Source organism: Misgurnus anguillicaudatus, chromosome 19, assembly GCF_027580225.2.
Source record: "Misgurnus anguillicaudatus chromosome 19, ASM2758022v2, whole genome shotgun sequence".
NCBI classification, from domain to species: Eukaryota; Metazoa; Chordata; class Actinopteri; order Cypriniformes; family Cobitidae; genus Misgurnus; species Misgurnus anguillicaudatus.
The window spans coordinates 1,606,271-1,632,756 of NC_073355.2; the positions used below are offsets into that span (position 1 = coordinate 1,606,271).

The 26,486-nt window shown below is 37.3% G+C and overlaps 1 protein-coding gene across 8 annotated transcripts in view; it reads left to right on the forward strand.

The window, feature by feature from the left end:
• Positions 1-26,486, forward strand: part of cep112 (centrosomal protein 112) — a 272,813-nt gene that overhangs the window by 102,169 nt on the left and 144,158 nt on the right. For 7 of the 8 annotated variants that reach the window (XM_073856794.1, XM_073856797.1, XM_073856791.1 and 4 more), the window contains 3 exons: positions 400-492; positions 4,911-4,970; positions 15,182-15,261. In XM_073856794.1, the coding sequence (XP_073712895.1) occupies positions 400-492; positions 4,911-4,970; positions 15,182-15,261 (233 nt within the window). The remainder of the gene's footprint in view (positions 1-399; positions 493-4,910; positions 4,971-15,181; positions 15,262-26,486) is intronic. The other variant, XM_073856795.1, reaches the window with a different exon arrangement.

The following is a 26,486-nucleotide window of genomic DNA, read 5'->3' on the forward strand; positions in this document are numbered from 1 at the left end:
TATATATATAATTTTTTTTGTTAGGCATTTTTATCCAAAGAGACTTGCATAAGTGATTTTTCATAGTAAAGCAGTAACATGAAAAGTACAGTAAAGAATAAAGTCACTTTCAGGTTACAAAGTTTTGCTGATCATTAGAGAACAATGTGCTAGCATCAAAACAACAGAACAAGGTAAATGAAGGTAAACAAAGTAAAGTACAGAGCACTGATTTACAAACTGTTGCAGTCTTCTGCAAGTTTTTATTCAATTCTGTTCATGATGGTGTTATAAGAAAGAAATCAACTTCATCTGCTGGGCTCATTGCATCAGAGCTACAGTAGCATCAGTGTTTGTGATATGACTGACTCTCTGATGGTTTCTGTCTTCATAGCATGTTGTTATATGTTTTGTTGTCAGTCTTCAGAGGTAATGGAGGATTTGGAGCAGACTGTGGCTTGCCTCAAACAACAGATACAGGAAGCTGAAAAGAAGAATCAAAAACAGCTCAAGGTCAGTACTCACACATCAATCATACATGACCTCTCTTTAAAGTCTGGTTTGTTTCATATTTATGATATATACACTAGATGTCACCTTGGGGCTCTGAGCATGCGTCAAAACCGCCGCCATCCTAGAACAGGGGTCTTGTCATAGGAAGTATCTAGGTAAAACTGCTATCTCCACCTGTACTCCGAATTCATGGACGATGCCGGACTTTTGTGCTGCGTATATGGATGACATTCAAAGCTTTCAAATATTTTTTTTGTTGTGTACCTCTACCTAAACCAAAGTGTTTTATAACAAAATTTCAGTAGTCGGTGGAGATACCAGTAAATATTTACGTACCAAATTTCGTATCAAAAGAAAACACACAAAAAATGCTAATTAAACACTATTTTATTAATAAAGTTAAAGGTTAATATAAAATAGTAATATAAAAGCCATTCTTTATTAACTTTACATTTATTCATCAAGTATAAAATGTATTTGTTGCTGAAAGGTTTCTGTGTGTGTTTGCTGGGGTCCTTCATGCTGATGAACATCATCCTCTGATGCTTTAAAATACAAATACAATAAACTTCAGTAATGCTGCGTTCAGACCAGCCGCAATAGAGGTGTCAAGCGCGAGTGATTTCAATGTTAAGTCAATGTAAAGACGAGTTGACGTGCGTCTGGAGGTCTCATGGCGCGAATGAGGCGTTTAGTGCGGCAGACGCAATTCTCCTAGATGCGCGAATGGCACGAATTGAGCATTGCCACGGCAAACGCGCAAGTTGAATTTTTTTTAACCGCGTTAACCAAAAAGGAGCTTGCTCCAGTAGTGACGTGATGACAGGAAGCGAGCTGAGTCGCAGAAGCCCCTCCCATGACACGAATTTTCGCGTGAATGTCTCAATGACTAGAATTTCACGCGCAAATAAAGCGAGTAAACTCAAAGTGTTCAAGCCGCAAACTAGACGCGGTAAACGCAAATTTGAGGCCTCAAACGCAGCTGGTTTGAACCCACGGTAAGACAACTGATTGAACATAGACGCAAATACAACATTAGATAACTGTCACTAAATAACTGGTTTTAAAGGGGACATGCTGTAGTTGGTTGGGTTTTAAGGGTTCTAGCAACCTATAAAATGTGAAAAAGAACAATCCAGTAACTAAGTTTTGGTAACCTATTCTCTGTAAGCATGTGGAAAAATAGGTCATTGAAATTTGGCTCCTCTTGTGATTTCAAGAGGGGATAATATTGCCCCCTAATCTGCACTATCCAACCACGGCACTGCCATTTAGTGCAGAGATCAGCTCATTTGCAATTAACCCAAAAACGGCAAATTTTTGCTTATACCTACAAAGTGGCAATTTGAACATGCTATAATAAATTATCTATATGGTATTTTAAGCTAGAACTTTACATACGTACTCTGTGGACAGCAAAGATTTATTTTACATCTCAAAAAAGTCTTGTTAAATGTCCCCTTTAAATACCAAACTGAGCTATTATATTACATTTACAAAAGACATCATCCAAGTGTGGAACTGTGTACATGGTATCCAAAAAGTGAGAAGCGCTATCTTAAGCTTGCCAGATCTGCACTTAAACATCTCCATCTCGTCAAGGACATCAACGCAGATGTTCTCAAAGGCACATGCATCAGCTTCACTGTGAGCAATACTCCAAGCTCAGATTTTCTTTTTTTATAGTATTTGCATTATAAGACTGAGATCAGGAAGAAAGTTTTTATTTAAATGTTTTAGTTTTCTGCTTTATATTTTATTTATGCGCTTTTAATGGATAAAAATATTTATTTTGTTTACGTTCTGACTACAGTTTTCATTAGATTATTTCCACAGATTTTTCTCCTTTCAGTGTTTCAGTTTGCTGTAGGATATTTATTCAATTGTTAAAATAATAATATATAGGACTTGTTTATTCTGTTCCGACCTCGTTAGGCTGTCTGTACTCCAATTTGCAGTACATTTATTCATTTGTTTCCAATTTATATATTGTACATTTAGAAAATCTTTGATGGTAATGCCTTCTGCCGATTATTTCCACTGATGTTTCTTTTAAACTTTTTAAATTTGCTGCATATTTATTTATTTGTTTGTTTGACTCTAATTTATATATCCATTTTAACAAAAAAATATTTACAATTACATTTAAAAAAGAACAGACATGGTGTTTTTATTCACTGTAAAAAGTAATGCCTAGATCTAATTTATAAAAGTAAGGCAAGTGGCTGCATTAGATGTTTTAAGTGGAGTCAACTTTCAGTCTTTTTTAAGTAATAAACACTGTAACATCACTTAATACAAACACAACAAAATCAAGTTGCATTAACTAATAGTACTAGTATTACTCAGATAAACCTACTTTATGTTCTTATTAAATTCACCTAATTATATGTGAATAAACATTTTTGAATCCTGGCTCAGAAAAGAAATCTATGGGGTGTCTTCCCGGACAGGAACTAGGTCTTAGTTTAATTATGAATAATTACTAGTATTAACAAACATGCCTTATTAAAAACATTACTTGTGTGCATTTTTAGGCAAGACAAAGGGCACTGATGTATGTTAAGATATGTCAGTGCAAGTTGTTTTCAGATTGGACACCTCTACACTTATTTTAGTCTACGACTAGGCTAATCTCTGTCCGGAAAACCACCCCTAAATGTCTATATTCTAAGCACTGAAGTGATTTACCTAAACATACTTTGTCAATTACATCAAATTCAATTGAAGAAAAAGATGGGAAGATAGACTGAAGACAATATAATTTTTACAATGTTAACCAGTCTATAAACAAGCAGCACTCTTCTGAACAATGGAAACTAGAAAATTCAAATAAGAAACATAAACTCTTTTAAATCTCAAAGATATGAATATAAATGAATATTAAACCCTACCACATCTTTTTTAGTTAAAAATACATGAACTAGCATTTAATTTAAAATGTTACTCCCCAAATGCAGTAACATGCAAAACATGCTTGGAACTACAAGTCTACTGGCTAGTTAGTTATGTTTACTAAAATCATTCATGTAGTTTTAACACAAAATCATTAAGTACATTTCCTTCTTACAAATTTAAGTGGATGATACATGATAAAATGAAGTTGAATTTACTCAATAATGTGTTCATTTTGAATTACTCAAATTATTCACATATTCATATTTTGATAAAAAAAACAAGAATTCAACATTTTTAATACTCATTTTATTTTTGTTAAATCTATTAAGGCACAGAAACACTTTTTACAGTGTTTATATTTGCTTTCCAATCTCAGAAATAAACAGATCATAACTGGTTTGTAGGCATACTTATTTATTTATCATTTATATTGTATTGCTGTGCTAAGTGTATAAGCTGTATAATGTTACTGTTGTAATACTTTGCATTTATAAATTATTTAATAGTCAGACCGCTTGTGCGTTTAATTTAAGTTTTAAAGGCTGGTTAAATTATGGTTTAGTATGTCTCTGTAATGTAAAGCAATGCTAGCAATGTTACCATAGACTGCAAAAAAAGATGGACGTAGTGTCCGTGACGTCACCCATTGGTTTGTGAAGATCGTTTTTGAAGCTTAAAGTAGGCGTGGCCTGCTGTCGCCATCTTGGCCGCATGTCACCGTGCATAACTCGCGGATATCCGAAAATGGGTAAAGAGGCGGGACGTGGGTGAAGCTGAGGTGGCTGGTTGCTGAAACCACGCCCTAGCTCGACTCTAGTGACCGTAGTGGCTGTTCAAACGTCACTCAAGTGGCCACGCCCTTAATTATGCAGACGTTTAAGGCTTAATATAATTTAAACGGATGTGTTACAAAAAAATCACCCCTCTTACAGTTGTCATGAAGGGCAAAATGAGCTATACAGACCAAAAACACGTTTGTAGCAGGCTGAAAAAATATTACTTTCTACTGTAAAGTTGGGCATTTTTAACATGGAGGTCTATGGAAATTGACTCCCTTTTGGAGGCAGCCTCAAGCGGCCAGTCGATGAATTGCAGTTTAAATCACTTCCGTGTTGGCTTCATCAGAGAGATCAGAAGGTTGCCCCTCGAATGTTACACATAAAACTATTTTTAATCTCTAAAACTTAAACAATTATCAGATTGTGTATATATTTAAATAATAAATTAATATCATTAACATGCAACTAATAATAGTGTAAATGAACGACTGCTAGTCGACTAGGAAAACATTTGGTCAAGGGCAGCCCTAACTGCAGATAATATAATGACAATGAGGAAATAATTATAAGTAAATTAAACGGTTGGTGGATATCCATGCATCATTCATTATATTTTTGTATGGGAGCAACGGCAGATTTAAAATGGTGACATTACTCACAGTAACCTGAACATCTTGCCTGAAAATATCAGTCTGATTATGATTAATATAAACTACAAATGATGATTTCATTTTTTTTCAGGACAAGGAATCTAAGATGCAACAGGAGATGACATACCTCCAACTCAGCACCGATAAAAAGGTTATTTATCAAAACATTCTTATTTCAGCCATTTCTACCATTTAATATATACTGCCTGGAAAGAATAAAGGTCATCAATTAGACTGAAATAAGCAAAATTTAGAAAGCTAAAATATTAAATTCCACGGGTGAATGTTTACTGACTAAGTAATCCACTATTTTGTCGAGGGGAGTCAAAATGGTTTTACTTTAAATTTGGAGTGAAATTATAAGGGGTAAAAAATGACCTTAAAAAGCTGGCAGCACCATTGTTTTATTTTTACAAAGAGATCTGAAAGTAAGATTTGTTGATTTCAGAAATCTTTTACATTACATGACATTCCTGACAATTTAAAAATGCTGAAAATTTTTTTTTTCCCAAAGTTTGCCTGCTCAAAATTAAAAGAAGTTAAATATTCTAGTTTTTGAAAAAAGGCCCTATTTGGTACAATCCTACGGGGATCTCAATGTGGCTCCATTTGCAAATAGAAAAAATGGCAAAAGGGACTTTTAGTTCAATTTAATTTAATTCAGATTAATTTATATAGCGCTTTTCACAATTGTTCATTGTTACAAGGCAGGTTTGCATGAGATAGAAACAAAGTACAGAAGAAAATCAAGAAATAACAATATAGCTGCAAGCAGTGAAAACTCTTCTGTTTCTCTGATTATACCATAAATTTGATGCCTCGCCAGATCAAAAATCTCTTCACAGTTTAGAAACTCCAATGTCTCGACATTATGTTTACCACGTTTGGTGTCAATCGCATGAATCCCTTAGGAGAATTATTTCAAAATTCAAAAATTGGGCACATATTGAAGGGGCTTCACTTGTTATTATCCTCAACATGTTGTTATGCATCAACATGCTCATGAAACACAGAACTCGTGAGAGTTTGCACATGCGTCTGAATTGGTGAAAATGTACATCTGATATGGGTTTTAAAATGAAGCATAACAAAATGGCACCTATACAATTTGAACGAAGCAGCCTTTGCGCTACATTTCACGTACTGTATATGAGATTCAATAGGCTCATGTCTCAAAGCCAAACCCTAAACCAATAGTCATACCCTAAGCCAATGATTCTCAATCAGAGGTCCACGGTCCCCACAGACTACTGACAAATGATTTCTAAAAATCTTATATAAAAAAACACAGGGTGTGCCTCAACATTCTTGAAAAGTGAAGCCTCTGGCTCTTTGATCACCCCCTGGTGGCTGGCTGCAGTACAAGTCATAAATCCCGCCCTCTCCATTTAATGGAGAAAAAATTATTTACACTTCCAATAAAAGTTTCCGAAAATGGTTTTGGTCCTTTCAGGTATTTGATATCACGCTTATGTACAGTGAGGAAAATAAGTATTTGAACACCCTGCTATTTTGCAAGTTCTCCCCCTTAGAAATCATGGAGGGGTCTGAAATTGTCATCGTAGGTGCATGTCCACTGTGAGAGACAAAATCTAAAAAAATGATTTTTTAAACTATTTATTTGTATGATACAGCTGCAAATAATTATTTGAACACCTGTCTATCAGCTAGAATTCTGACCCTCAAAGACCTGTTAGTCTGCCTTTAATATGTCCACCTCCACTCCATTTATTATCCTAAATAAGATGCACCTGTTTGAGGTTAGCTGCATAAAGTAGAGTGGTCTTTGAAAATTCGAATATATATTTGAATAGTTAAAAAAAAAGAATTTCGCCCGCGGTAGTAAAGGCATGGCTGTCTGCTTTGTGAGTGGGCGCGCTAGTGCACCTGGTTCAGGGACAGGTCACAGTAGTCACACTGTCTGACAGCGTCTGGAAGTACTTTGGATTTTGGTCGGTAGGAGGTAAAATTGTTGAGCAGTGAAATAAAGTTGTTACAGTTAGCATAGCATTCGACCACTAGCAACATGATGTCACATCTCGAAAATGTGCACCCAATTAAGCATGGCATCCTGTACACACTGCATATTAATTTGTTTGTCCCTTCAACTTTTATTGCTTAATCCTGTTCTGTACACACACAGTTCAGTCATTTACGGGACTGCCAATCGCATTCTACAACCGCATTAACTCCCGCAAATGCAGGTAGTGACAACTGTGTTTACAGAAACTTTGCATAGTGTGTACCCTACATAACTGAATGTAGCAAATATAGTTAATAAAGTGTTTAAACATGCATCATGGACATGACAGGTTTCTCTTCTGAAAAAAAAAATTCCTAGAAGGGGAAAAAGTCTTCTGTACACGCGGTACAGAAAATGACTGAGGCACGAGCGTTTGCTGCTCAGTGTTGGCAGATCTTGCACTAAAAAAACAGCGAACAAGAAAATTCCAATAATAAACCAAAATGAATCCAAACGGTTTACCTCAAAGATCAAAATATTTGGACCGGCACCTTCACATGTTAATAACACCAAAAACTTGATCGCATCATGAGCCAAAGCCATAAACGGTTAAGCACTAAAATGGTATGTGAGTACAAAAAGACGAGGACCTGGCAACACTGCAAGAGCGAACGCAGCTTCACAAATGCATACAATACACAATGCCAAGACGGACACTTACTTTGCCTTGCCCGCATCAAGCTCTTTGTCTGCAACATGACAAGAGGTCATAACGGAGAAATTAATTTCGTTTATTTGTAAGGACATGAGACTGATCAGTGTCGTGGATGGAGCAGGCTTCAGGGAGTTCTGTCAAGCAATGTAACCGAGGTACCATATCCCTTTGATGTCTCTTGATTTACTTGTTTTTGTAATATACGTTCTCAAATATGTTTAAACTCAAATAGACTACCTATACAAGTAGTCATGTCTCTTTGTATTAATTTGTCCTGTTATTGACGTAATGCCCGTCATTGAAAAAAAATGGGCAACCAGATATTCAAATAGTTCTAATATTCGTGTTTTTTGGGGGGAATATTTGAATGTCATTTTTGAGCAATTTTGACAGCCCTAGCATAAAGACACCTGTCCACCCCATACAATCAGTAAGAATCCAACTACTAACATGGCCAAGACCAAAGAGCTGCCCAAAGACACTAGAGCAGGGCTATTCAATTAGTTTGTCGTGGGGGCCAGTTCATGAAAAGCATCACAAATGAGGGGCCGGAGCAATAACAGTGATGTAACGGAGATATACATTTTCCTACATTTAAACATACTAATGTTATATTTTGAAACTACATAAAAACAAAATCAGTGCATTGTACAATAGGCTTTTTCTACAAACATGTATTTGAGACTGCATTCAACAACATTAGTGCATTGTTAGATGTCTAAGTAGGATTTTCTACACCCAGACATGTTCATATGTTATTAATAAATATTTTAAATGTATTAAATATTTTTAAAATTGCATAACAACATAAGTGCATTGTAAGATGCCCAAGTAAGCTTTATTCTACATTTAAATAGGTAAATAAGATCCATATCACACTTATTGAGAATTTAACTTATTTACTCACTTAAGTACACATAACAAAACAGTTTATAATATGGAACATAATTGTTTTATGCTGTTTTTGTCAAAGCTAATTATTACAGTAGCCCTATTTAAACTACAACAGCCATCTTAATAATTGGCATACATTAGGCTAGCTTCTAATAAGACAGAATATTTTTGTCTAGTTCAAAAAATCGTTTCAACGAGTCATTGAGCTGACATATCAGACAACAATTGTCGGAAAAGGCAGCGTTTTTAAGCTGGAAATACAAGAAATAAAGTTAAAACAGCCATAGAGACCGGTCTCTTAACTCACCACTGTCAGCTATTGCATCTTGAGACGCGGGCGCGAGCGGGGGAGGCGATCGCGTTGAACTTGTGGACCAAAGCGCGAATATAAACACGTGACACAGCTGCTTGCACCAGTCACGTGACTCGCGCTCTGCAGCTCATGCTGTATGAAACAGACGCACGCGCATCAACTCGGAACTGTAGGGCCCGTTGTCTAACTTACTAAATTTATTCTAGAGATGTCTTTTTTACAGACTACATAAAGGGCCGGATCAAATTCCCTGGGGGGCCGGGTTTGGCCCGCGGGCCGCCAATTGAATAGCCCTGCACTAGAGACTACAGGGAAATTGCCAAGCAGCTCGGTGAAAAAGGTCCACTGTTGGATCAATCATTAGAAAATGGAATAAGCTAAACATGACTGTCAATCTTCCTCGGACTGGGGCTCCATGCAAGATCTCATCTCGTGGGGTCTCAATGATCCTAAGAAAGGTGAGAAATCAGCCCAGAACTACACGGGAGGAGCTGGTCAATAACCTGAAAAGAGCTGGGACCACCGTTTCCAAGATTACTGTTGGTACAGTAATACACTAAGATGTCATGGTTTGAAATCATGCATGGCACGGAAGGTTAAACCAGCACATGTCCAGGCCCGTCTTAAGTTTTCCAGTGACCATTTGGATGATCCAGAGGAGTCATGGGAAAAAGTCATGTGGTCAGATGAGACCAAAATAGAACTTTTTGGTCATAATTCCAGTAAACGTGTTTGGAGGAAGAAGAATGATGAGTACCATCTCAAGAACATCATCCCTACTGTGAAGCATGGGTAGCATCATGCTTTGGGGGGGGGGGTTCTGCACATGGGACAGGGCGACTGCACTGTATTAAGGAGAGGATGACCGGGGCCATGTATTCCGAGATTTTGGGGAACAACCTCCTTCCCTCTGTTAGAGCATTGAAAATGGGTCGAGGCTGGGTCTTCAAACATGACAATGACCTGAAGCACACAGCCAGGATAACCAAGGAGTGGCTCTGTAAGAAGCATATCAAGGTTCTGGCGTGGCCTAGCCAGTCTCCAGACCTAAACCCAATAGAGAATCTTTGGAGGGAGCTCAAACTCAGTGTTTCCCAGCGACAGGCCAGAAACCTGACTGATCTAGAGAAGATCTGTGTGGAGGAGTGGGCCAAAATCCCTCCTGCAGTGTGTGCAAACCTGGTGAAAAACTACAGGAAACATTTGATCTCTGTAATTGCAAACAAAGGCTACTGTACCAAATATTAACATTGACAGTCTCAGGTGTTCAAATACTTATTTGCAGCTGTATCATACAAATAAATAGTTAAACTCATACATTGTGAGTTTTGGATTTTTTTTGGATGATGTCTCTCGCAGTGGACCTACGATGACAATTTCAGACCCCTCCATGATTTCTAAGTGGGAGAACTTGCTAAATAGCAGGGTGTTCAAATACTTATTTTCCTCACTGTATGTTCATTTTTTTGATAAGTTTAATTTCAGAAACGGGGTGTGTCGTTATGATTGGCGTGGTTGAATTGGCGCGCGAGCAATTGGGCAGAAGTTTAATTCCGTGGCTCCGCCTCTGGCTCCACGGATGATTTCTTCTGTGCATGCCTTGGCTCCAAACTGAGATTTTTACATAACATGGTCGGACATTTTTAGCTTCAATTCATTACATGGAGGGAGGCGATGTCGCGTCGTCCATCTTTTTTTACAGTCTATGTATAACACCCAACAGGAATTAGTTTTTTCTGCAGTGTTTGGCATTTCCAGATGTTGCACAACTTCTAGAGATTTAATCACATCAACATCACATTTGGTCTGTCTAATCTAAAAGCCTTTGTTAAGTTTTTGTTGAGCAGCATGGTCTGATCTAATTCTTTGTGTTTCAAAAAGTAAAGCATAGGTAGGCATGCTTAGTACACTGTCAGAAATAAAGGTACAAAGCTGTACCTTTTCTGTCACTGGGGCTGTACCCTTTCAAAAAGTACAGCTTTGCACCTAAGGATTTCATTTTAGTACCTCAGAGGTACATACTGGGACCAAAGATTATTAGTACCTTAAAATTACATATTAGTACCTCAAAGGTACATATTGGTACTAACTGTTTACATATCTGTACCTAATGGTCCATACAATTACCTTTTTAAAGGGTGCTGCCCCACTGACAGTTAGGGTACATATTTTGACTTTTTTCTAACAATGTAGATCCTTAAGGTACAGTAATCTACCCAAAATTGTATTCTGTTTTGTATATCTGTAAAGGTACCAAACGGAAACTTAGGGTACAGCCCCAGTGATAGAAAAGGTACAGTTTTGTTCCTTTATTTCTGACAGTGTAGTGTCCACTTCTATGAGGCATATTCAACAATATCACCTCAAACTTTAAAACATATATTTTCAGCACTTTATTTTAAATTTGTTAAAGGAAATTTGTTAGCCTGACGTTGTCATACTCAATTCTAGTCAGAATTTGAGTCTGATACCGCTCCATTGAGCTAAAATTATGAGGCGTGTCTCAACCAAAAAATGCCTCTCCATTCAATTGGATAGACCTATGACCAATCAGAGCAACGGAGTGTGTGACGTATGTTGAAATGTCGTCTCTTGCAGCCTGACCGAACTGCTAGTAATTTCGCTACAATGACACTAACATCATTGTAATTATACTAAGTCAGAGTTAGCGAAGGTACATCAACACCTACTATGTTTACAACATTTCATTTATATCACAACATTAAGTATTTACTAAGTCATACAGTAAGACTATCTCTTACCATTTGTACGTTAGGTGAACTTCATCCACGACGACAGCTACCCATTACGTTGGCTTGAAAAATATCGGAGCCTAGCATGTCCCTCCACTTATTCAGCAGTCACGATTCCGGGCTTCCGAAAAGAAGCTGGCAACGACCGATAATTATATCCATCTCGTCGTGCACGCCGAGTTGCATCGCCGTGATACCCATTTCAGTTGCTTCTTTAACTTTGTCCTCCATAAGTGTGACCAACTTTTGCCAAATCCCGTAGGAAGGACGGCGAAAACATAAACAAATGCCTTGATCGCGTTTCTCTGTTCCTCTTTTTAAATCAATGCTCTGTCGATATCTTTTAGAACAGACTCAATGTCAGAATCCACACATCTGAATTCTCCAGCGGCAGCCATTTCATTGTAAACTGATTGAACACACGCGCTCTTTGGTGACGTGGTTGATACGTTACTGTTGATCATCTGTCCATCATCGTATAAAGCCCGCCCTCACAATTTGATTCGTCGACCAGTTTTGGGACTCGCATAGTAGCTCCTCAACGGAAAAACGTCAGACCGATCTTCCCGTTTTTCAAAATGTGGTGGGCGGGGCTAAGATCAGCTGGCACCCAGGCTAGAAATTTGTGCTAATAAGTGCTACTGTATGTACCAGTCAGCCACATAATCTATGCCAGGGTTTTTTTTCACCCCTTGTGGTTCGCGGGGGAATTGAATCAATTACAAATATAACTGCAAGCAGCAATACCGTGGTCAAGGTATTAAAGGAAATAAAGTAGAGTTTGGGTGAGCAGTTTCCAGAAATTAGGAAAACCTCATTATTTCAGACGAAAGCAAAATCATAATTAAATCATAATTAAAAAAAATATTTTTATATTACAAAAATCTAAATAAACACTTGGACCCTTTACCACATAACCAGTCATAATGGTAAAGTTTTTTTTGGCATAGAAATGTATAATTTTGACACATACAGTGTATTATTGGCTATTGCTACAAATATACCCGTGCAACTTATGACAAGAGGTCATGGGTTCAAACCTAGGGAATACATCCACTGTAAATCGCTTTGGATAAAAGCGTCTGCCAAATGCATAAGATGTGTTCAGATTCCTTTTGAAATACAAGACTGTAAATCTCATCTTTGTGCAAAGCCACACTGAGATCCCCGTATCTCTGGGATTTTATCATGTATCTAAAAGGATATTAAGATATCTGTAACACTTTTGCATGCATGCAAACTTTGAATTTTTGAACTGTCACTAGACTCTATTATATCTGCGTGTAAGTTTATATGAATTACACTGAAAAAAATGATTAATTCAATTTACTCAATTTTTTAAGGTAAGTGGTTTAGGGCTATGACGATTAATCGTGCAAATGCACGTTTTCTTAATGAATTAATTTTAATGAATTACAGTGAAATGCCGCCACATCCAAAAGCCAGAGGGCGCTCTCGTGCAGAAACGCCATTTGTGCCACAGAAGAAGTAGCATTACAAACACTATTCCAAAAAATGTATAAAGCGATATGTATATTGCTGTTCTTCAGATTGTTTCAGGTATTTTCGTGATGATAAAGAATTTTTTGAATGATTGTGTTTGACGAGTGTTGCTTTTTTAATTCACATTATAATCGACCCGAACTCATAGTGATTTCAGATTGATAAGGACTTCCTACTGATCACAGAGCCGTAGTACATGCAACAAGCTGTGCATGAAACACATAATCGGAGCCTTCAGAATGGATTTCAGGCTTGTCTTTTTAATGGGGAGCGCGATGTATCGTAACAGCCCTGAAGTGGTTGCAATCAATTTATTTAAGCTACATTTAAAGGAATATTCCATTTTCTTAAAAGAAAAATCCAGATAATTTACTCACCACAATGTCATCCAAAATGTTGATGTCTTTCTTTGTTCAGTCGAGAAGAAATTATGTTTTTTGAGGAAAACATTGCAGGATTTTTCTCATTTTAATGGACTTTAATAGACACCAACAATTAATACTTAACTCAACACTTAACAGTTTTTTTCACGCTAGCGCATGACGACCGGATCTAAACGAGAAGTTGTGCTTTAAAAGTGTATATTTGTTATTTTTATTGTCAAAAATGACAATCGTTTTGCTAGATAAGACCCTTATGCCTCGTTTGGGATCGTTTATAGTCTTTTGAAACTCCGTTGAAAAAAACTGTTAAGTGTTGAGTTAAGTATTAAATGTTGGTGTCTAAAGTCCTTTAAAATGAGAAAAATCCTGCAATGTTTTTCTCAAAAAACATAATTTCTTCTCGACTGAACAAAGAAAGACATCAACATTTTGGATGACATGGTGGTGAGTAAATTATCTGGATTTTTCTTTTAAGAAAAAGGAATATTCCTTGTATTTATATACAAACATACATACTACCAGTCAAAAGTTTTTAAACAATTTAGAAACTTAAAAATCTTTTTATCTGACAGTTTAATTATTAAAAAATCATTTTGTAGACACTAATATACCTGTGCCAAACAGATTAATTTCTGCCATTACAAAAAAGCTAAAGCTTTTATTTTAAAATATTATTTTTGAAATAGATTACTTGAATATTGAAGGAAAAGCAGCCAATAAGAGCCCATATTAAATGTAAACTCCTTCGATATTCTTTCAAATTGTTTTTAAAGTGAAACTTTAAGAAGCTTCTTGATAAAATATGTTTCTAATCCTATATAATAAAAATATATACAGGTATATAATACTGTAAATATACACATGGTCAGTTGTCTTGTGGTGTTACTAAAAACCTTTGGATGGAGACTTTTTTATAGCATCCAGTATAAAATTAAACAGTAATTAAGAAAAATAGATTGATTTTGAATGATTGATTTTGAGTACTTGAGTGCTGGGATAACATGAGTCAAGTTTATTCTAGCTGAAGTACGTTAGTGGTTATGTTACATTTTAAAATTCATTTACAGTATATGTTATACTAAAAATCTTATACAAAGATTTTGATTACATATTAAAAAGCAAAATAGATGAAGTGTTGATTGTTATAAATAGATTTGTTTGATTTATCCTTTTTTTGTGTGTGTGTGTGTGTGTGTGTGTGTGTGTGTATGTTTAATCTGTCTATTTATTCGTTTTATTATTGTATTTAAACTGTGACTCAGTTTAAGATGTCCAATGTTTGAAATCACCACCTGTTTCAGAAGTGACATAAACCAAAGCAGCCAGTGGTTCCTCATAAAGCTTTGCTCTGCTCTCAGTTGCACTCGTTCTCTTTGATGATGTGATCATTGAGGCTTTAAAATCTAATCCTGATGGGGGTAGAGACCCTGTCCTCCAGACCTGGCCTGACTGCTCCACTCACTTATGAGACTTAATAACTCCTGTTACCCAGCGGCCCCTTTCAAGACCCTTCAAAGGTTCATCACTGTCATTAAAAGCTGCTTTAATAATTGGGCTGACACAATCAAGTGAATAAGATAAGTTTTAAGATCGGTCTCAGACACCTGGCCTGCTGCCTCTCGTCTCACCTTCAAAGGGCCAAACCTGTCCGGTCGTAAAGCAGGCCGGTGGACCAGACCCCCTGTTAAGGGCACATATCTGCGGAGAAAAGGCCACATGCACCTGCAGGCCAGCCGCTGCTCACAGCTGACCTTTGACTTTAAGTTAATGAGATACGTTAAAGGGTGAGAGCTGATAAGGAGTGTTGAGTGATTGACCCCTCTGCCGTCCTATCACAGCTGCAGATACTTCAGGCTGAGCTGGAGAAAGAACGAGCCGATAGCAGAAAGAAGATCAGCAGCATGGAGGACTCACTCAGGTAACTTCTTATCTACATACCAAACATTTCATATTTCAGCCTCCTGGATGTGATGTGATGTGTAGGGTGACGTGTTATAGGTGTATACTGTATATTTACACTTGTCATTCACAAAGTTGCACACATTTCACTCCTGCATGTTTGTTTAGTAAATGTGACCCATGCTGGCAAATTGAGTTGGAATTAGCAAGTTTTCAAAAATGTGTCATTTCTTTTTTGACATTCTCTATAAAAAATGATTTGTTGGAACCTGTACCTTAAAATCACCAATGAAACTTATAAATTTGCCACACACAAAGTCAAAAACAATACTATAGGAAAAATATGTGAAAAGTTTGGTTTCAAAACGCAATAAATCAATTTTGACTAATTTCGGTGAAAGTGTTTTCTATACCAAGAAAGTGACCAGATGAAAACCACTATTTTCTAGGGGTGTCCTCGACTAAGGATTTACATATTCGAATCAGAATTGTGAAATCTTTATAGTCGACTGATTGTCGAATCATCTATGTGTGTTTGCATGGGTTTGGAGAGGGCCAGACCAGGTACAAATGGGTAACTTTTATTCTCTTTCACAAGCAGCACACATAAACAACTTTCTAAAAATTGACCAAAACTCTTTTAAGTGATGAACGAAGACAAAACTGATGATGCATTTATATATATATTTTTAAGGTAAAATAAAAGGCAACATAAACATTTGTTAAATGATTCCTCATAACATTTTAAAGCCACAATCTACAGAACATCACACAAAGATATAACAAAAAATTTAGATAATTAAGCCTAAAAAATATTACAAATGTGATCCTGCTTTTGAAACCCCGGCTACAATTCAGTGTTTTTATTTAATTTTACGATTTAGCACGTCAAAGCAGTCGTGACCAAAAGAATGTTTTAAATGTTCGCCTGAAAAATCCGCTCACCTTCTCCCTCTCATACCCAAAAGTGCTATTCCGCCATACAATATAGTTACCCTTTTAAATCCGCTTAGAAAGCGCTACGTTTTATTTTGTGCCACCATACTTGCTCGTATAACTACTCGTCTTAAATAGGAAAAACGTTGATGTGTTTGGTCACTTCTAACTTTATCTCTGTTTGGTACAATTGAATGAATGGGGCTAAGCTAAATGCTATCAAAGTGTCGCAGCGCGCTCCAGCGCTTACGTGCACGCACACAGATGATAGAGGGATGTATCAACAATTCTTAGTTAAGGTAATAACATAGTTTAATATGGAAAAAGGATAGACTATTCCTTTAAGACTATTCTGCATTTTAAAAATATTTATTGAAAGCTGCTAATTCACAAATTATTTGCATAGCATTATCATAATATGCTGTACATTTTAATATATTGGGAGAAAGCTGTTATATATTAAATCAGATAATGTGCACCCATATATGGCCAAAATTGAATGATCCTCATTTCATAACACATCTGAGACGATTCGACTGTGAGATTGGTAGCTGAATCAGGCTTCTCCTATCGATGCATCGAATCTTCGACTATTCTGGGTCACCCCTACTATTTTCTATTACAAACTTTCACATAACATCTTTACGGAGTCTAAGGGGACATGGAGCAAAAACTAAAGTTAGTTTAGTTTCGCGTGTGCACGTGAAACTATCGCACGCGAAACTAAACTTTAGATTTAGATTAAGTTTTTTTTTTTTTTTTTAAATCTCTTAAATCAATATAAAAATGTACATTCATCTTTACCATGTTATATTCATTTAGTTTCTCACTCTACTTAGTGCCTCTCGCATAAATTATTTGATTTTGATGCGGTTTATTCCCATCACAGAAAACCACCAAAAGTTTATCAATGCAAACAAAAGTACATGAAGTACAAAGTAGATGAGGAAAACTACACCATGTGCAGAATTATTAGGCAAGTTGTATTTTTGAGGATTACTTTTGATATTGTACAACTACAGTGCTCTTGGTCAATTCAAAATGTTAACAAACCCTCAAACCTGAACATTTAAGTAGTAAAAGTGAAATTTTTGCTTTCTTAAGAGAATATTTCTATGTACATCATTATTAGGCAACTATTAGTGTGCAGAATTATTAGGCAACTAAATGAAAAACAAAGATTTTCCCATCTCACTTGTTTATTTTTCAACTGTTAAAGTGAGAATAATAAACAACATTTCTTAAATAAAAAAGAAAATAAAATATAGCCACCCTTCATTTCACCCACAGACTTTAAATGCATTTCAATCATTTTTTAGTTAAGAGTTAATTGCAAAGTACATCTCCACCCTAAAAGTCAAATGATTTGAGACATTATTATGCCTGTAGCATGGATAAGAATGAGCAATGGAAAGACTAAAAAGAGTAATACTTGACCTTGCAAACACTTCTAATTTTCAAATCCTGATGGACAAAATCCAAAATGATTTCCCACTGAAAATTCTGTCTCACCCATAGAAGCACCTATTACAGCACTCTTGCATTATCTATTACAAAGTAATTGTAGTATTTTTATTCAGATACCCAAACATTGGCTCGCATATGATCTTTAACAGGGCAGTATTCAGTATAAGCTTCGCTGGTATTGTTGTGTTCTAACAGAATGTAAGCAGTGCTGTGGTCTGGACTGGATTATGGAGGAATGGAAGATGTGTCCTGTTTTGGGAAGGCCATCTCCTGGCCCTCAGCAGAGCCTGTACTGTAGATGTGGAGCTAGCGTGGGGTTACCGCCTGTGCTCCAATAGCCTGTTCCCAACCGCAGGAATGTGGCGGGAGATGTGGAAGTGGTTAGGATTGTGTTCTGAGAGAACTCACAGGGTTTGTGTGCCCAAGAGGAATCACTCACCTCATCTTAGACCCTCTTTGAGTTCATTTGGCCCCAGAGTTATGTTATTGGTCATTCACAATTCCACACAATTAGGAGTCGTGTTCAACATGCCCACCACCAGTGTTGAAAATAGATTCATTTGCAATGTGTCCAAACATTGCTGAAAAATCCCACTCGGCTTGAATGAATGACGTCAGGCTGCATTGCGCTCCATGGATGAGCTCATTGTTTGCTGTTTGTTTGGCCGCTGGTTGTGGTATATCACACACTCTTGGCAGTAACTAGTCATGTATACTGTAATTAGGTTTTGGTCATTAACTCTGCCAGTGGACAGGTGACATCATCATTTCCAGAAGCACCAAGCCAGGTCCTATATTAATACTTTTTACAGGAATACCTCCATTTAAAACTGACTTTATCTATGTACTCAGATCATGTATCGTATAATGTGTGGCTATTTCCCGTGTTAAATAAATGAAACATTACCACAATAGACAGATTAAAGGAGTAGTTCACAATGCAGATTCACATTTTGTCACCATTTATTTACTCTCATGCAGTTTTGTTTTATTTCATCCATGAAGTGGATGAAGTTTAAATTTGTATGTCTGACGAGCAGCTTTGACGTGCGATCCTGTGACTCAATTGTTAGAGCATTGCATTAGCAGTGCAGATGTGATTAGTTTAAGTCGCTTTGGCTAAAAACGTCTGCCTTATGCAAAAATGTAAATAATAGGGGTGTGATGGTACAGTCACGGTTCGGTGCATAACTCGGTTCAGGGTTCACGATTCGTTTTTATACAAAAGAATAAAGCATCAAATACCCAATGCCTGGGATGTTTTCATTTACTGGGTGCCACACAATGAAACATTGATAAATAATAGAAATGATATAATGATAGTAATTGTCTTTAAATTCAGCCACTTGACGTTTTGACACCAAATCTCCCTGCAGTTATTTCTTTCTTTGGTGTTAAAAATTTGATGAAAATGTAACTAAGAAATCGGTTCTAGCTAACATTGGTGTGAATATCATTTTAAAAACGTTCCAGGATGTTTTGTGTTTCATGTTCTATATAGACAGTGTTTCCTTTCATCTGTGGAATTGTGTTTTTTCCTCTGCTCTGGCTTTAAAGTGTCAAGATGAAACGAGTGCTGTTATCTGATGTATGCGTTAGTGCTCCAGACGCACAGAGCTTAGGCTGAATAAATTAGCACCGCATGAGCAACGAACAACACAGATGCCCGTTTGTGTCAATAGGCAGCAGCCGCATTTATTCCGCAGTCCTCATCGAGCTAATTAAACAGTCATTGGGCTAACTAACCGGTCTGTTACCTGCCTGCCGTTCAGCCTCTTTGCCACTTTAAAGTCAGTGCAGAACTTCAAACGGCCAGCCAGCGCACACATCAAGAGAGTGCCGCCTGATAGCTGAGATCAGAGGATGAGCTGAGAAATTTAAACGAGATGAAACTGCATAAAATGCTGGCTGCTCACCACATATATTAGGTGACTGACATGTTAGACACACTTTCATACATGTATAAGTGACACAGTTCATGAAAGTACACTGAACAAAATTATCAATGCAACACTTTTGTTTGTGCCCCCATTTTTCTGTGTACACAAGAAGCCTATTTCTCTTAAATGTTGTTCACAAATCTGTCTAAATCTGTTAGTGAGCACTGTTCCTTTGCCGAGATAATCCATCCACTTGATGTAACATATCAAGATGATCCCATTAGGCAATATGATTATTGCACAGGTGTGCCTTAGGCTGGCCACAAAAAATGGCACTCTAAAATGTGCAGTTTTACTATTCCATAAAATATATTGGAATCGAGCACCATTTTTAGAATCAGGTCCAGGATTATTTCCATTCATACTTTTGCTTTCATACTGAGGGCAGTCATGGTCTAGTGGTTAGAGAGTCGGTAACTCGAAGGTTGCCTATTCGTTGAATTCCCTAAAACAGCAGAAAATGATTAAGGTGTCCTTCTTTTCCAGTTGCTTTCTAGGTTCTGCAGTAATAGCTGCTCACTGCTTCTTGTGTGTGTTTCATGGCTTGCAGTGCATGAGTTTGCCACTCACTGGGATGGATTAAATGCTGAAAACACATTTGGAGTATGGGTTAGCATACATCAGCCATTACGTCACTTTCACTTTTTTAGTAAAGTAGACAGAGTTTCTCATGTCATTCCTCTTGGATTCTCATTAATAGATGTTCATGCTTGTATACAGTAGCTGTATAGCTTTCAATAGGCTACAACATCAGCTAAAATGAATACAAATCATGCTTTCTCTTCCATTAATCCCTTTAATTCTAGCTTATGCTTCACTAAGTAAGGTCTGAAACGTGTATTGTAATCACATCTCTATGTGCCTATTTGCCTCTTCACGATGACTCTTGTATTTCTCACTTGTTAAGTTACTTTGGATAAAAGTGTTTGTTAAATGAATAAATGTAAATACCTTTTAATAATTCTCATAACTCCAAATGACAGCCATGGCTGGAGGGGAGTGCCACAGGGCTTTGTACTTGGCCTGGTTATGTTGTTCTACGTCTGCAGCTGCAGATCTTTGGGCTCTGGCCCAGTCCGCCTCTGGTGGGGGGGGGGGTGTTGGGGGAGAGGGAGCACATCACTGGGGATTTAGAGGCCAACATCAAACGGACTAATCACTGCAGTCTCGCTGGATCAGACAGAGGATAGGGAAGAAAACAAACCGACTAGCCTCACTTAAAAGCAAATAGTGTTGCATTCCCTGGATGGACAGCCATTTAAACTCATCACTGTGTTTGCTCAAATCTCATGTCCTTCTAAAACATGAGTTTTGTGAGACATAGAAAGATCTTTGTGTTTGGATATGTATGTTTGCTCATTAAAGCAATGCTCTTTTTATATGTGTGTGTGTGTGTTTGAGACTGAGAGCAGATTGTGAGTCGCCACAGCACTGTCAACCAGCTGTAAAGTGACTAGGTTTAATAGGCTTAATGTGCTGCATTTTTTTAAGCAGTTCAGTTGTAACATTGAGGTCTGTCTGTTGCATGAAGTCCCTTGTTGAGATCAGTATCCAGTTTTCTTTTGAAATAAAGCATAGTTGAACATCTGATGATAACTTTTCTATACAGCTATTATAGGCCAATGCTTCTTAACCCCACCTGATTGAAACTCTGCTGCGTTGCTCTTGGCAGTAAACACATCTTATGTGTTGCAGCATAGACACTGTTAATAGTAAATAGGTGATTTGAATCTGATGTCTGTTTTGATCTGATAAGTTGATGGAAAAACATGCTCATTCAATTCACCACAAACAGGGCTGTATTTCAGAGTTAAAGCACATGACATTCAGTTGCATATGTGGCAGGAACACACTGTTTTTCTCTTCATCTGTTTTATTATTTGCAATTATGTGCTGATTTTTTTTTACATTGCATTGTTTATTTATCATTTTTATACATGTGTAACAAATGCATGCATGATGCTGTCATGCATTCCTATAAATTACTATTGAATTCAAAGTGTCCAGAACACATTGAGATATGCCCTTTAGGTGGGGGATTCGTTCTGCGTTGCTAGGAGAAAGACGAGAGGCGTGCCGTGCTGCATTTAAATGGAAAAAACAGCCCGCTGGTTCATGCTATGAACATCTGAAAGTATTTAAATCAAACAGTCACACTTTCCAGAGGGCATTACTTGCATACCATCAGCCCCTGCTGCGTGTAGATGCCTGCTCTTCCTGCAGAGGGCTCCGTTTACACACACTGCTTATCTGGGACAACAGGATTAAGTAAGAATGTCTAGAATTATTGTTAGGGTTCACTTTGGTCTTAACAACGGTTGTTCGGCTGGTGTGCTGCTTTTAGTACAGGACCAACCATCAGAAATCTGCCTGACATCCACTATATTTCATGACGTATTTAACATTTAACAGTATTTTTTTTTTTTGCAAGTCAGTTTGCCTGCATAATAGTGTAGTTACCAACAGGGGTTTACTGTCAAAGCCAAACAGACAAATATTGACCCTGTTGGACTTTAAATGTCCTGCATGTTCTTTGAATGAGGAGATCAGACACGTAACTCAAATCAAATTATTTTAATAAGTATCTCAAATGAAGTATTACAGAGCTCTGGGTCAAAACTGTCCCTGTCCTTACACAACACCAATGCAGAAACAGGTCCCCCGAGGAGCGGTTGATCTGATCTGCCTCTCCCTCTGACCCAAAAATATATATGTGTAGTTGGGTGGGGGCCTGTTCGATGGAAAGTTTTACTTCTTTCTTAAAAGTTCACCAGACCCGTTCGATGGAAAGTTTTACTTCTGTCTAAGAAGTTCATGCTGCTATATACAACATTGACCTTTAGTTCACCCTGTCGCCCCGACATCCTGTTTCTCGTTTCCCCAGGTGTCTCTGCAAAGCAAAAGTTAAAAAACACACATACATACATACCACACAAGACTGCAAGCCTCCAAAATTCTGCAGACATGACCTTTTAGAGTCAAATGCAATGGATTCATATATAAGCTTTGATCATGCACAACAAATAAGACCAATCATAAACAAAACTAATTTCAATACTATGTGATAAACTGCTAAATATTAATACTCATAACTGCTTTATAATATTAGAAGCAATGCAATTATTAATAATGAAAGGATATACTGATGTGGGAAATGTTCTCATTTTCCTTCATTCCCCCTTTTGATCTCCTTTACAGGAGATCAACCACTGGTTCATCCTCCTCCTAGCAGTGGCATCTGATACGGTGGAGGATCCTTTCCCTCCACCGTCTTCACGATACACCTGTTACACAAAGATCTGATACATGGCATACAACAACATCCACAGTTTACTATTATTGCTGCCGCCACCGCAATAGACATTATCAATGAGGTTATCAGTGCGCTGTATTGCCCAAACCATTTTGTCATCCAGCTATTACATGGGTTCTTAATCCCTGAATTTTTGTCACTTTATTTATTTGTTTATTTATTTATTTCTAAACAGGCACTACCACAAATATATGATTTCGTGTAAATCTTATCTCGGCTTGAAAATATTCTAAGAAGATAGGCACAAACCTTAGAATATAGAATATCGTAAAAGAACTGTGACAAATTTGGTGAACATTTATTATAAACGTCCTGTAAAATACAGCAAAATTATATCCTCCACACACTGTCAAATATAACCAAAATATAGTAAATATTCCTCTAAAAACTGTCACGTAATAAAAATTTAAAATATCCCAGAAATAAAAGAATTATAAAACAAAATGTAAGTCCTTTGAAAATCATAAAATATTGTAAACTGGAAAACCCTTGAAAATCACAATATGTAGAAAAATGTAAAATCTTTGAAATTCTCAAAAAATAGTCACATGTGAAATACTTGAAACTCATGAAAATGGTAAAATGTAACACCTTTAAAAATCACCAAAAATAGTTAACTGTAAAATACTTGGAAGTTGTAAAATATTCAAATGTAAAATCTTTAAAATCTGAAAATAGAAAAGTGTCAAATATTTGAAAATCATGAAATAGAAAAACGTAAAATATTTGAAAAATCTCAAAATAAAAATGTAAAATATTTGAAAAATAGTAAAATACTTCACAATCTCCCCTTTTTTCCACTTATTATTCCCTTACATACACAGTAATGATTATGTCTGTGTTTTGGAACTCTTCTTTGATTACATCCCTTACTTTTTCCCACTCTAGTCTGTCCAAACCACACCCAATCCTAGGTATAGCCAACTTTTTTACTCTTTGTTCTTCACAGTGTTTTTTGAGTTCCTTTATTGCTTGTCTCAATGTGTCGTATGTTGGCAAATCTTTGGCTTTCTCTTTTGTTATCAGGTGAAAGATTGTTCTTTGCCCTTCCTGTGTTACCGCACACTGTCCCACCACTTTCTGTTGTCTAACTACTTTGTCTACTCCATATCTTTTTCTGAATTCCAATGCTATTCCTTTCCCAAATGCACAATCTTTGCTAATGCAGTGAGCTAATGCTTCATGTTCTGGACTGTTGAATAAGTCCCCCTTTAGTTCTTTGAGTGTTAGTTTTGTGTTCTGTTGGGAAATGTCAACCTGCTGTTGTTCCCCTGTGTTGGATTCCCCCTTTTGGTCCTGCAGTTCCTGCAGGTCCAATCTTACCATATCCCTTAGGAGCACCCAATCCTCCAATTGAGTGATTTCTGCATCTGGATATGCATGAGAGATGGTTTTCTGTTTGGAAAAACTTGAAAAAATATAATGCAGTTTGGTTAATTATGTTCTGTGATCGAGATTTTTATTTGTTCAGGGTGCACTGGGTTGAACTGATCAGGAAATGAACTACCATCAGAAGTTCAAATGGTGTAAATGAGGTCATGCGGTTAAGATTCATGCGTTTAACTTTTTCCTGTGATTGAGGATGTTATACGGTACCGAAACGGAAGCACAATCCCAGTGCACTCTCAACCTTTTGCAAATCTATATTCTTAAAATGTGTACCGTTGTCTGAGCGAATAATTCGTGGAAAACCGTGACGCGGAATTTATTGGTTAATCAAACACTTAATCACCGAAATCAAATCTTCCTTCCCCGTGGGCCACGCCTCTGGCCAACCTGAAAACACATCCACGAAAACCAAAAGATACCGTTTACCTTCCACTCTGTCCCCCATGTCTGTGTAATCGATAACCACTTCCTCACCAGGTCCCCGTGGCGGGAAGACACCTGGGGCACATTTCACTCCAGCACGTACATTGTGTATGGAGCATACCCTGCAGTTAGCGATAAATTCTTTAACTGTAGCAGCCAGGTATTGGTGCCACCACTGGTTAAGATTGGACACGGGTTGTTTGATTCCAACATGTGAGGGGGTGTGTGCTTGAGCGAAAAGGGGTTTTACCATGCTGGGCAGAATTACGGGTCTACCGTCATGCCCTACCCAGCCTGTTTGCGTCCATGCAGCTCCTTTTTGGAGCCACATGGATTTTTCCTCATGCTTTATCTTGTTCTACTGCTATGTTTGGATCATGCAAAATGTCGGTGGTACATTCTTGTGTGGCATTCTGCAATACCATCTGTGTTACGTACTCTGCACCTATCTTTACTGCCATGTCCGCTATCCGGTTACCTTGTGCCGCATCTGAGTTACTGTTATCATTACCTTTGCACTTTATGATCGCCACCTACTTGGGTCTCAAAATAGCTGCTGCTAATGCTATGATGTCTTCCTGATGTTTAATAGGTATGTTGTTAGCTGTCATAAAAACACATCTTTTCCACTTAGGTAATTCTGTTACAACTGCACCCACTGCATAGGCAGAGTCACTAAAAAGGTTGATTATTTTTCCTTCTCCCCACTCTAGCGCCTTTGTCATTGCCACAATTTCTGCTCTCTCAGCTGACTGATGTCCCTGTAAAGGTTCTGCTATCAATATTTCAATATCTTCCTCTTGCAGTGCTGCAATACCTATTCCTGACCTCAGTGTTCCACTCGAATCTCTGAAAAAACATCCATCTGAAAACACCATAACTCCCTCCATAATGATGTGTGTCAACAAATCTGGTCTAATTTTCTCTTCCCTTTCCACGGTCATACAACAGTCATGGGGTTCTCCTTCTGCCCAATATGAGGCCATGTTTATGCCCTCATGTGTGAAAACCAAATTTAGTGTTCCAACCGTCTTTGTCTCAGAGTGGAAAGTATAAATGATGATTAATTAACATAAGTTACCACAGAGTGCGCGGTGAGTACGGTCAAACAATGTCCCTCACGTGCTCTGCAAGAGGTAAACAGAAGAAAGCATTAGTGAGATCGATGCAATTATACCATGATTGATTTTGAGTGATTTAATTCAGAGAAGTGTATGGGTTTGGAACAGGTAAAGTTGGAGTTTTAATGATTTGATTGATTGTTCTCAAATCGTGTGCCATTCTGAATTTTCCTATGTTTTGTTTTTCCACAGGCAAAATGGGTGTGTTCCAATTGAAATCAGCATACTCTAAAACCCCTGCGGTTAACAAACCTTCAATGGTACATTTGATACCTTCCTCTGCCTTTGGTTTGTGCTTTTATTGAGGCCTCCAAAATTGGATCATCACATGTCAGATCGAACAATATTTCTGGGAAATTTTTACAAAACCCTACATCTGTGGGATTCTGTGTTCATAACTGATCGGGCAAACTTCTCAACATTGTTTCATCATTTTCATGATCACTTTTATCCCTACCATGCCATCTTGTGAGCCATTCGTGTTCCAACACTACAGTGTCTTTTGTTTCTTGTGTGATCAAATAATACCCTGAGCTAGGTGAATATTTTACACCAGGAAGTTGGGTTTCCCTCCAATCTGTTAAATTTATTCCCTTCTTTACCATTGGTCCTAGATCTTTAGCTTGGTGTTGGGGATGTACTAATAATGATATAT